General features: G+C 33.7%; 1 protein-coding gene across 2 annotated transcripts; it reads left to right on the forward strand.

Moving 5' to 3' along the window:
• Nucleotides 1–1,967: 1,967 nt before the first annotated feature.
• On the forward strand, nt 1,968–11,498 carry ARK3 (armadillo repeat kinesin 3). 2 transcript variants are annotated; one of them, XM_047312228.2, is made up of 19 exons: nt 1,968–2,451; nt 2,794–2,894; nt 3,019–3,141; nt 3,549–3,734; nt 3,823–4,044; nt 4,146–4,302; nt 4,742–4,891; nt 5,427–5,515; nt 5,743–5,946; nt 6,171–6,284; nt 6,700–6,831; nt 6,935–7,066; nt 7,834–7,978; nt 8,098–8,190; nt 8,634–8,759; nt 8,864–8,989; nt 9,735–9,887; nt 10,781–10,909; nt 10,998–11,498. In XM_047312228.2, the coding sequence occupies exons 1-19, from the start codon at nt 2,325–2,327 to the stop codon at nt 11,153–11,155; spliced, it is 2,667 nt and encodes an 888-aa protein (XP_047168184.1). In that variant the 5' UTR covers nt 1,968–2,324; the 3' UTR covers nt 11,156–11,498. The 2 variants fall into 2 exon arrangements, with proteins under 2 accessions (XP_047168184.1, XP_047168185.1); XM_047312229.2 differs by having other exon boundaries at nt 1,976–2,451; nt 9,735–9,878.
• The last annotated feature ends 465 nt before the right edge of the window (nt 11,499–11,963 follow it).

The following is an 11,963-nucleotide window of genomic DNA, read 5'->3' on the forward strand; positions in this document are numbered from 1 at the left end:
TTGGTTAATAAAGTGAGTTAATCTTATCTATTCAATTTTATAAAATGTTTATTCCAAAAAAATAATTCAAAGTATAAAAATAGTGTTTTGGATAAAATTAAACCTTTTTTTAAATAAAATTAAAGATTATAAATTTTAATTATTAATTTCACTTGGGGCATAAAATATTTCTTATTTTTAAATAAAAAATTGTGTATTAGTATGGCCGCCGGTAGACCGAGCAGTCAACAATCGATTTTATAAGAGACTATTAGTAAATCAATCGGTTAGATTAAAAACAAAATTAACAATAAGAATAATTTTGTCAATTGTAAACTTTTTTATATAGCATCCGACTCGATTGAACAGAGAGATGATTGAAAATAAAATCGTAATCTAAACTTGAAATTTTGAAATAATTTGTAAAAAAGACTTAATTTCAACCCATAAACCAAAACATGTTCATTAATGATAAGTTTTAAGAAAATAAAATACTATATATATTTCTAAATATGAATTATTGTTTAGATGATTGTCCATAATTGTCTAATAGATTTTAAATTGATTGTTGTGCATTAAAAACACATTTTAGACTATATAATTACAAATTATAATTTTTAAGACTTATACAGTGATGTGTTTGAATTCATAGTTAAATAAAAGAAATATTAGACATCATAATTAATGTTGTAAAATTAAAGAAAAATATAAGAAATGCAAATAAAAATGAGAATATTTATAGTGTCATGTTTTGTCTCTAAATACAATAAGTGGTTCATGTATATTTGTAACAAAACATATAGAATCTACAAATACCTTTTTTTTTTTCATCTATCTTTTATAATATAATTATTAACTTATTTTTTAAAATATAATTGTTAATTAATTATTTAGAAGTAACTTTTTATTTTGAAATATTTTATATAAAACTGTCACAGGTTTTTTTTATTATATTTATAGTTTCTACTGTTACAATTTAATTAGTTTTTGTTATTCTTATTGTTTTTCTCTTATAACTTGATTAACTTACATATATCATTATCTTATAATAATACAATATAAATATTTTAAAAATGTGAAAACATCTAGATAAAAGTGATAAGAGTGTGTATTTTATTTTAATGTATTAATGTTTGAAGAATTACAATGGTGATTTTGATATATGTGTAACTCAATTTGCATTGAATGTGATATTAATTGTCCTGTGACAGAGATTAAATGGGTTAAGTTACAATCAGACTGACGCTTGAATGATTACCTACTAAAATTAAGAATTACATTAACATTATAACTTTTACTTTTAAACCATTAATATCAAAGCTAAAATCATTAGTTTGATTTTCAGTGGATAATTGTTCGTCATAAAATTGTTGGAAATTGTATAATTATCTTCTGACAAAGATAGATGGACCGAATCACAATCTAAAAATAAAAATAAAATTTTTAGTGAAACAGTTGTTGTGAAAGAAGATAAGTGAACTCTTAAATAAAAAAAAGTTATATTTTGAATAATAAGTATAACTTTTAATATAGTAATAACTTAATTACCTCAAACAATATTCAATTTCAGAAGACACTAATGTTCTTCTATTTTGGACGCACCTGCTATGTGTGACATTGGTAATTGGTGAGAGACTTGTATGAGCAATTCTAAATAACAGAGTTCCCATGCGAAATGGACAAAAAAAAACTGACCTTGGAAATGCCAAAAAATACAATTTAATCGAAACAAAACAATTCTTTCTAAAAATAAACTATTAAAAACGGTAACGTTAGTTTTTTTTTATTGCAACCAAGTGACGAACATTAGTATATTTGAAATAAGAAATTCCAATGGAGATAATTGGTGGTACATAGAGATATAATAATAATAATAATAGTAGTAGTAGTAGTAATAATCCTTGATTAGAAAGTGAATAGAGCGGTTGGGAGAGTTGAAAGAAAGTGAATGCTGCCGGCTTAAGATTCATTGCGGGTGTGAGGTGACAACTCCTTTTCTAATGAAAGAAAAGCAAATTAAGTTTTATTCCGATTCTGCCCATGTTTAGGGAGCTTTAATATGAAATGAGGAAGGGCGAATGGGTACTTTAAAGAAATGATGAGGATCGTTAGGAGGAAGAGAGAAAATGGGACCAGGGAGCATTGTTAATTTTTATGGCGGTCTGCAGCTACGTATGAGCAAATAGGAAGTCAAAATAGTGGCAGAATTTATTATGGGAGTCACATCTCTTGCCATTGAAGCAGTGCGGTGCAGTGCAATGCTAGAAAGAGAACGATAATAACGATATTTTTGTTTCTTTAATGAGCAACACATACCAAACCCTTTGAGAAATTTTCAAACAGAAATGGCCACCTCTCAGGGTGGTAACAGTCACAGGAATGGAACGCACACTAACAGAACCTCTCTCAAACCTCACGTCAAGTCAAAGCCTGCTCAACGCCGTAATAGCACCGGCAAGGACCACGCTGCTGGTGACCTCTCTCTATCCGTGCTTCTCTTTGAGATCTTCCTTTCGTGTTTTTCCCTTTTTCTTTTATTCTGTGTGCATTTTCTATTTGTGATCGATGATTGTCAGTTATGCTTTTCTTCCGTGATTGCATGACATGTTCCGATTCCTAGTTAGGAATTAATGTTTTTCTGCTTCTGGAGGACAATTCTTTCCGATCCGTTAATTTGCTAAGAGAAATGCATGAAAGACTGTGTGAACAGACGCCATAGAGTTTACTGAAGCTTAATTACAAGTAATGTTGTCGTTGTTGTTCTCACTTTGGTTTGGTCCTGACATCAACGTGCAAATTATGCTTGTTGTGAAGTACCTGGAAGAGTTAGAGTGGCTGTTAGATTGAGGCCACGGAACGCAGAGGAATCGGTGGCGGATGCTGACTTCGCTGATTGTGTGGAACTGCAGCCGGAGGTATGGTAAATGTTTTCCGTGACTTAGTTGAAATCTTGTTTTTTGTTTGAGTTGTCGTTGCTGTTCGTCTCTTTGTGCGGCTGTTTCATTGTAAATCGTACTTCTTTGTCTGGTTTATTTGCAGCTCAAGAGGTTAAAACTTCGGAAAAACAATTGGGATGCAGATACCTATGAGTTTGATGAGGTGCTAACCGAATTTTCCTCACAAAAACGTGTTTATGAAGTTGTGGCCAGGCCTGTTGTGGAGGTGGGTATTCATCCAACAGTGGTTTGCGTTCAAACTCTCTAGTCATTTGATGATCAAGTCCATTGATGTGTGAGGGTGCAAGAACAAGTCGTTTCAGTGTCTATGGTAGAAATTTAATTGCTTTGCTTTGTGTATAATTGATCGGAATATGTACATTTTCGTATTCCGCAATTAAAAACTGGTTTGAGTGAAGTGTTGTGGGTTAACCATGCAACTTCTTGCTTAGGATTTTCCTACTTTATTGGGCTCCTCATTATTGATTTCCTCAAGAATCAATCTTTACATTTATTTTGGTGCATGTATCTTGTCACAGGCAAATGGGAAAGAGTGTTTATCATAACAAATATGAATTTGAGTCACTTTGTGGAACTTCCCTGGATTACATGCCTAACTTTGACCTTTTGCAGAGTGTTCTGGATGGCTACAATGGGACAATTATGGCGTATGGGCAAACTGGTACTGGTAAGACTTATACACTTGGACGACTTGGAGAGGAAGACAATGCTGCACGTGGAATAATGGTGCGGGCGATGGAGGATATTCTTGCACATATTTCCCTGGAAACTGATTCAGTCTCAGTCTCTTATTTGCAGGTAATTTGCAGTGAAAAGGATTTTAGTATAACATTCTAGTTTATGTCAATGTCTTTGATGTATGATATTTCTTAATTTCATTGTTCAGCTTTACATGGAGACCATACAAGATCTGCTTGACCCTGCTAATGATAACATAGCCATCGTAGAGGATCCCAAAACCGGTGATGTTTCATTACCTGGGGCTAGCCTTGTTGACATTCGAGACCAGCAGAGTTTTGTAGAACTATTAAGGTTAGGAGAGGCTCACCGCTTTGCTGCAAATACAAAATTGAATACAGAATCTTCTAGAAGTCATGCTATTCTGATGGTAAATCAATTTGCATATCTTGTTGATGGGGCTCATGTTCACGTTTCAATATTTGTATTTTTAATTTTGTTGGGGGTTTGAATATAACTTTAGTCCTATAGGTTCATGTAAAGAGATCTGTGAAAGGAAGAGATGCTGCTCTTTCAAGTGAAAATGGCAATCATCCACACATGGTTAAAACAATAAAGCCAACTCTTGTTCTGAAGGGCAAATTGGTTGTTGTTGACCTTGCTGGTTCAGAGCGAATTGACAAGTCAGGTTTGTACATTTAATAAAGTGGATTTTGTGATCTCGCCAAACTCATATGCTTTTAGTGGCTTCAAATTACCAGAGGCTTTACTTTCAGGAAACAATCCATATCTGTCTCCCGTCTGTTTCCTTTACATTGTATACGTGTTGATATACACAAATGCTTTGAAACAATATGAAATTATTCAAAGTGCTGTTGGATGTAATTCACACTCAAGGTAAATATTGATTATCCAAGATGAAAAGGTTTTCTGTTCTGTTTCTGCTTGGAATTTAGAGAGAAAATAGGCCAAGTAGTCAAAATAAAACAACGGCATATTTAAGAACTAAGCATGGTAAAATCACCAGTTGTCAGAGACCTATTATTCATGCAATCAGGATTGTTTTGCGTGGTACAACATCTATGCTGCTTTTAGTGACATCGTTTCTTTTGTTGTTGACTTACTAGGAAGTGAAGGACATACATTAGAAGAAGCTAAATCTATCAATCTGTCCTTGAGTGCATTGGGGAAGTGTATTAACGCACTTGCAGAGAATAGTGCACATGTGCCATTTCGTGACTCAAAGCTTACTAGATTATTACGTGATTCATTTGGAGGTAAGATTCAGTGAGTATAAGTATTCATGTTTTCTCTTTTTTTATTTTCTTTATTACTAATTACTATATAGCAGCAAGTACTCAATTATGGCGTGCTGTGTAGTAGATGGTGGCTGGTAAAAACACACCGGTATCCTGGATCAGTCACATGTTTCTGCATGTGGGATAAAAATGAGGCCCAATAATTAAAGAATTATTCTGGTATATATTCAATTTGCATGTAGAGGACATGTGGTGTAGCTTGGGACAATTTGGGTACAGTAGTAGTTTGACAATTAAACTGTTAATGCTTGTATGTATTACTCTGTAGATAAATCTTTAAAATGGGTTTGTTTTACATTTCTCAGAAGTCACCTCTTTTGTAGCACCATGGATATTAGAGGAAATCTTGGGTCAAAAAATTTCATAGATAAATTGTTCCATTCTATATTAGAGATATTATGAGATCCATATTTTGTTAACGTTGTCAATCATATTTAAATATTTTGACCCACATCTGTGCATTTATTTTCCTGACATCTAAAAGTTTTAACAGGTACAGCAAGAACTTCACTAGTTATTACTATTGGTCCATCCCCACGACATAGGGGAGAGACTGCCAGTACTATAATGTTTGGACAGAGGGTGGGTTCCAAAATCAGTAGTGTACTTTCTATTTTCTTCCCTTACTCTTAAGATTATTATAGCTGCTGAAGTTCCCTGTGCTCTTTTTGTTGGCTGTCTTGACCTCCTGTTCTGTAAAAATTTTAAGCTCTCCTGCGCAAATTTATATTTGAGGATATTGCATAGAATAGAAATGAATGGGTGCCTTGTAACTATTCTGAAAATGTTGACATTTGTGCCTCTTGTAGGCTATGAAGGTGGAAAACATGGTAAAGTTGAAGGAAGAATTTGATTACAAAAGCTTATCTAGGAGGTTAGACATAGAATTAGATAAACTCATTGTGGAACATGAAAGGCAGCAGAAGGCATTTGAAGATGAGGTTGAAAGGTTAGCCACTGAAGCGCAACAACGAATATCTGATGCTGAAAGGAACTATGTAGATTTATTGGAGGTTGGTTCCATATCATCTTTATATATCTCTGTTATTACTATTGCAGTTTGTATGAGATTTTCTCAAACATGGTTTAACGAATGATGTAGTTTCTGGTACAGTGAATCCCTAGTATCAGATAACCAGTATTTTGATATTATATGCCCATATTGGCAAAATATATGGTTGATTTGATGTTGATGATTTCCTGGTTATATGTACTGATACTCATTTTCCTTTTTCAGAAGGACAGATCAAAATATCAGAAGGACTATATGGAATCAATTAAGAAGCTTGAAGAACAGTTAGTAATGAATCAACGAAAGAACGAGGAACTTCATATGAAATCTAGTGGAGAGGTAGTGGTTTTTATTATACTATATTTGTCTTAAGCTTATTACACAATAGATAGAACTACTAAGATCTTCGTAGTAGAGGACAACTTCTCTGGAAAACATAAAAGTAGGACTAATATGCTAGGAGGAAAAGTATCATGTAAAGTAAAATCTGGATAAGAACTTCTGTAGCCAAACTTGTTAATATAATGATTTTTCCATGTGATTTTATGATATGAACTTTTCACTTGAGTGATACTTAGGGCAGTTTTTTCTCATAGATTTAAGGACTTGAAATATTCCTCTGAATCCAAAAATAAATTGCAATTTGTGAATTTGAAAACTGATAATAGCTCCATAAGAAATAGTTTGCCCACTTAGTAAATGGGGGATTTTCGTCAATTGACCTTTGGGACTCACTGGAATTATCTTTTCCTAGATTCCCAGAGTATCTCTTGAGGAACTGGCTGATTTGAAAAAAATGCTTCAGAAAGAGACTCATCTAAGAAAAGCTGCTGAAGGGGAATTAAATAATCTTAAGAGTCAAGCGGCGGAACTAAAGAAGTCAGAGGTTTGCTTTTGTGCTTCCAATATTTATATTTTTCTCTTGCATGTCTTCTTTTCCCGTTGTTGGTATCTGGATTAAGTTTACACAAAAGTGTTTATTGTAATAGGCATCAGGAAAGTCTGAGATCTTAAAACTTCACAACATGTTGGAAGATAAGGAACATCAAACAAAGAAACTTGAAGGAGAAATAGCAATATTACAAAGTCATTTGTTGCAGTTAAGACTTGAAGCTGATGAGGTAAGCTATATCAAAACTGTAAAAAAGCCTCAGTTATATTTGGCTTTTACCTAGCACAGGTGTTTCATAAAATGAAAACCACTTTTACAGTATATGTTGCTTCCCTCTAATTGTTTTCTTTTCAATGTGAAGAATTTCTTGAATTTAACTAGTTAGTCAATTTGCAGTTATATTCCATGCTTATTCGTTTTGGTTCGCAGAGAAATATCTGATATCATTCCCAACATCTTTTTCTTTTGTACCGAAAAAACCTAAATTTAAAGAGGAAGAAATTAGTTCACAAGATTTTATTTGAAATCCAGCCACTGAAGCACAACTACTATGATCTAAAATATGCCAATTTCATTTGGTTAGCACAAAGAGAAATTATTAAATTACGGTACTGTTTTATGTCTTCAACTCGGCTTGATCTTGATATGACTATTTCAATGAGTGTTTATTGCCCTTTTCTATGACAATGTTTTTCTTGGAAATCGTACTTTTGCCGAGGGGAGGCAATGGCATCTGCAGGCACTCAGCTTAGGGCCACAGTGAAAGCTAAAATAGTTAATTGCCTCATATGTCACAAGTCATGATTTTTGTCCATTTTCGACTGTTGGAAGACTATTAATTGGTTTATGGGTGAAAAACATTAGGTGCAAATATAAGTAAACCAACCTTCTTGTTCATTGCCTTTTTTTATCATTATGTGCACTGCTCATGAATCTTCATATATGATCCTGTGATGGAATCGCATTTGGTTGATCTAATTGGCATTTAACTTACAGACAAGGCGACACTTTGACAGAGGTGGGTTTGAAAAAGAAACAGGTGGTCCTAATTCTCTCACTGCTCAAGTTAAGCAGCAGCAACAACAACAACAAGCTTCAGGAAATGGAGAGAAGCCCTCAATAGCCAAGCTGTTTGAGCAAGGTAGGAATAATTAGAATATAATATATGCTTGTGTTTTGACGATTTGACTTACATTTTGTAATAGATTGTTGTATCAATTTTGGATTTATTTCTTCCTGATAAAATAAATATTTTTACAGTGGGATTGCAGAAAATTTTGTCTTTGCTTGAAGCTGAAGATGCTGATGTGAGAATCCATGCTGTGAAAGTTGTAGCAAATCTAGCTGCTGAAGGTTGTTTTACCAGCTTTTTTTTCTTTTTTTTTTTAGAAGAAATTCCTCGTCATGCAAATGAATGAAAAGAAAAGGGAAAAAATAATCGGTATGACCTGTAAATTATTTGATTTGGAGACACTGGATTTGTGGAGAAAGTTAAAGTTTTGCATTTTGAAATATTTGTTAAAAACAAATATCACTGCAACATCATATTAAATCTTATTTTCCTTATTCCTCCTTTGATACACATCATAAATTTGGCTTGGTTTATTAATGAACCGATTCAAGTGACGAAAGCAACTCCGTACAACTGTAGAAGAAGAAAAATAAGAAAAACGAAAAGAAAAAACTTCTCCATATCATTTTTTTTCTAATTTTCTTTTACTGTAAAATGTTTGAGGTTTTTCTGAACAAAGTGTAAGGTCCATTTGCCCTAACATCTGTCCAACTTGATATTGCAGAAACAAATCAAGGGAAGATTGTAGAAGCAGGAGGGCTCACATCCTTACTTAACCTGCTCAAGAGCTCACATGATGAGACCATTCATAGAGTTGCTGCAGGTGCAATTGCAAATTTGGCAATGAATGGTAAACTTGAGTTCCCTTTTCCTTTCAAATAGCATTTTTGTGAAATAATTATATTTATTAATTTTCTTTTTCCCGGTCTCTGCTCATTTATTCTGTCTCAACAGAAGCCAACCAAGAACTTATCATGGTCCAAGGGGGCATTAGTTTGCTGTCAATGACTGCAGCCAATGCTGAAGATCCTCAAACCCTTCGAATGGTTGCTGGAGCCATTGCTAATCTTTGTGGCAATGGTAAACTGCTGATCTTATTCTATTTTTAAATTGTGTTTAATTGTCTGTGATTGCATTCGATCTCATGCTCATTACTTACGAAAGATCCTTCTGATCTGGTGAGGTTAGGATAGGAATCACAATCAACAAATTTGTTTAGCCTCCTTCTTTACTAAATGTTTCCATCTTTTCTCTTTTGGATGAGTAATACAACAAAATATGGAATGAATCGTTTGCTTATTCTACCTAATTATACAACCATACTTCATTGTTGGTAACTTCTAGTAAAAGTTTTCCTTTTGTTAGTTGATAATCTTGTTTTTGAATGGAGTATGAATGTATGAAGCCAGTATGAATGTATGAAGCCATCTGTTGAACAAATGTATTTCAATCATTAGGATCTGATAGAATCAGATAATAAACTCTAATGTTATTATTAGAATGAACGTAGGAAATTGAGCAGATGTGCTCTACAATGCTTAGGATGGGTTCCAGAGTCACAGACTCCTCGAGAGAGATCCCTCTCCTTAGCTACTTCTCATATTCTCTCTCCCTAACTCCGCAGTACTTCTTATATGTCTGGCCTATTTTGAGAATGTTATAAAATTACTTTATGGGGGATTTCATGAGGCTGTTCTGGAGTTACTAAGTTAATTGATCTGTGGAGACTGGTAGTAATTCTAGTCCTAGGCATCATGTATCAAATTGATTCTCTTGAAACAAAATAACCTTTCGTGGCTTATATTTCTGGTGTCCCTGGACCTAGATAAACTACAAACGAAACTAAGGAGCGAAGGTGGTATCAAGGCACTGCTGGGAATGGTCAGATGCAGACATCCTGATGTGCATGCTCAAGTTGCTCGTGGAATAGCAAATTTTGCGAAGTGCGAGTCAAGAGCATCTAGTCAAGGTAACCTATGTAAGCAGCTTGCTAGGTCTTGTATTTGTATTATAATAACATCAAAATGTTCATTGAAATGGAAGCAGATATTACTATATTAGGTGTTCTGTTACCATCTAGAAATATTAAAACAGTATTATCTCAGATGATCAAACTTTTACAATACTGATCACAATATATGTATGTTAGAGAGTTATTCTAAATTAGGAATTTTGGACCAGAAATCTGGCCTAATTACAAGAGAAATAAGGAAATTTGTAAAATTATAAAAATGAGGAAATGGTTAAATTGAACAAGAAAGGGAAGAGTTTTTTCTCTCTGTAAAAGGAAAAGAAAAACGAAAGTTGGACTGCATCTATTCCACTGAGAACACAACCTTTTTCAACCTTTACAGACAACAACCCACTAAAATAACGGTCCTAAAAATATTCCACGATCACAAACTGAACAGCAAATGAAAAATAACTATCAGTAGATATTTAAAACATTTGACTTGGCTACAACTTGACTCCCAGCAACAAAGGTTGGTCCAGTTGGTAACTTGGTAAGTATCAATTTCTTATCTAAGGATGTGAATTTGGATTTCACTGTGGTGTGAGAATTTTTCGGTAAATAATCTGTAAGTATCTTTATAAGCGTTTTGAATCCAATTCACCCCAACTTAAAAATAACACAACAATTTGACTCTACATCATTTAATAGAATTAAATTAAAATAAATCCTCTAACAGAATCTATGCATAAAAAACAGAAAGAGTAAATAAATAATACACATACTGCAAACTAAAATGATACAGATGTCTCCCCTTTAAATCGTCCTTTACTTCCATTTCACTTTTCACTGTTGCAAAATCAATTCTCCATCGAGTTTGTATTACTTGCCTGATTTAAAGTTTTTGCCACATTGTATAGGGACAAAGAGTGGAAGATCTTTCCTCATTGAAGATGGTGCCCTTCCATGGATTGTGCAAAATGCAAACAACGAAGCCTCATCAGTCAGGCGTCATATTGAGCTTGCACTCTGTCACTTGGCGCAACATGGTAAGTACTGAGTAAACTCTATCTGTGAACTAGAAACTAAACTTTCTCTAGGGTACGGCCATAAGAGCCTCTGTTTGATGCATTCCAGAAATAAATGCAAGAGACATGATTAGTGGGGGTGCATTGTGGGAACTAGTTCGTATCTCCCGTGACTGTTCAAGAGAAGATATAAAGACTCTTGCACATCGAACACTACTCTCCAGCCCCACTTTCCAATCTGAAATGAGGCGTTTGCGGGTGAATTAATGAAGAATTCTGCAGAGTAAACCAAAGTGGGCTGAAAGATCCAAATACAAACAATACTCTGTAAGTATTCAGGCAGGAAAGCTTTGTTCAGTGTTCTAGCTGAAATTCTTAACAAGCGTAAGTTCTTTTTTGTGGTTGATCCATCAATGAATGGCCATAATTTAATCAAGTCAATGTGGTGTTTCCGGTGCAGCGACGGGGATGTAAATTGATTTGTATATTAAATAAATAGAGGTAGTGACAGTTTTGAATTTCTTTTATGCAATAGCTCGTTGTCATTCATAGGAACATTAGTTTTTTATTGTGATGATTCGAATTGTTTTAACATAGTTCTGTTTTTTAAGAGAGTGGACCCCGTAAACATTTATTTTTTCATAACGAGAGTCCCTACCAAGCTGTGAAATTCAATGTATTATATAGTTATCACCTTTAATAATTTGGAATGACTTGGGATGGTATGACATAAAGGCATGTGCGCCTCACATATATGGGACTGTAAAGATAATGAAAAAAGTAGTCTTTTAGACAATATTATTCTGGGAAATTACACCCCATGCTTTGACATTTAACAAATTTTCGTTTAATACTCTGATCTTTTGTAATCTGACATTCTCCCAAAACTGTATATCCCTTTCATTGATAGAAACTGTACGATATCTGCGTTGTTATACATTGGGAGGTCAAAATAATATAAAAAGAAAAAAAAATGCCTTATATAGGTCCAATTTATTAAAATATAAAAAAATGTTTCTGAAATGAGTAATAAAAAACTCAAGTGAATATTTATTTACTATATATGAGAGTTTGC

The sequence above is a fragment of the Vigna umbellata genome, chromosome 10, assembly GCF_029865625.1.
Source record: "Vigna umbellata cultivar VRB3 chromosome 10, Vumbellata_1.0, whole genome shotgun sequence".
NCBI lineage: Eukaryota > Viridiplantae > Streptophyta > Magnoliopsida > Fabales > Fabaceae > Vigna > Vigna umbellata.

Excerpts from the sequence above, each read along its gene's own strand:
- ARK3 (XM_047312228.2), top strand. The coding sequence starts at position 2,325 with ATGGCCACCTCTCAGGGTGGTAACAGTCACAGGAATGGAACGCACACT. Across the intron at positions 2,895-3,018 it reads GTGTGGAACTGCAGCCGGAG|CTCAAGAGGTTAAAACTTCG; the intron begins GTATGGTAAATG and ends GTTTATTTGCAG. Across the intron at positions 9,888-10,780 it reads ATCTAGTCAAGGTAACCTAT|GGACAAAGAGTGGAAGATCT; the intron begins GTAAGCAGCTTG and ends CACATTGTATAG.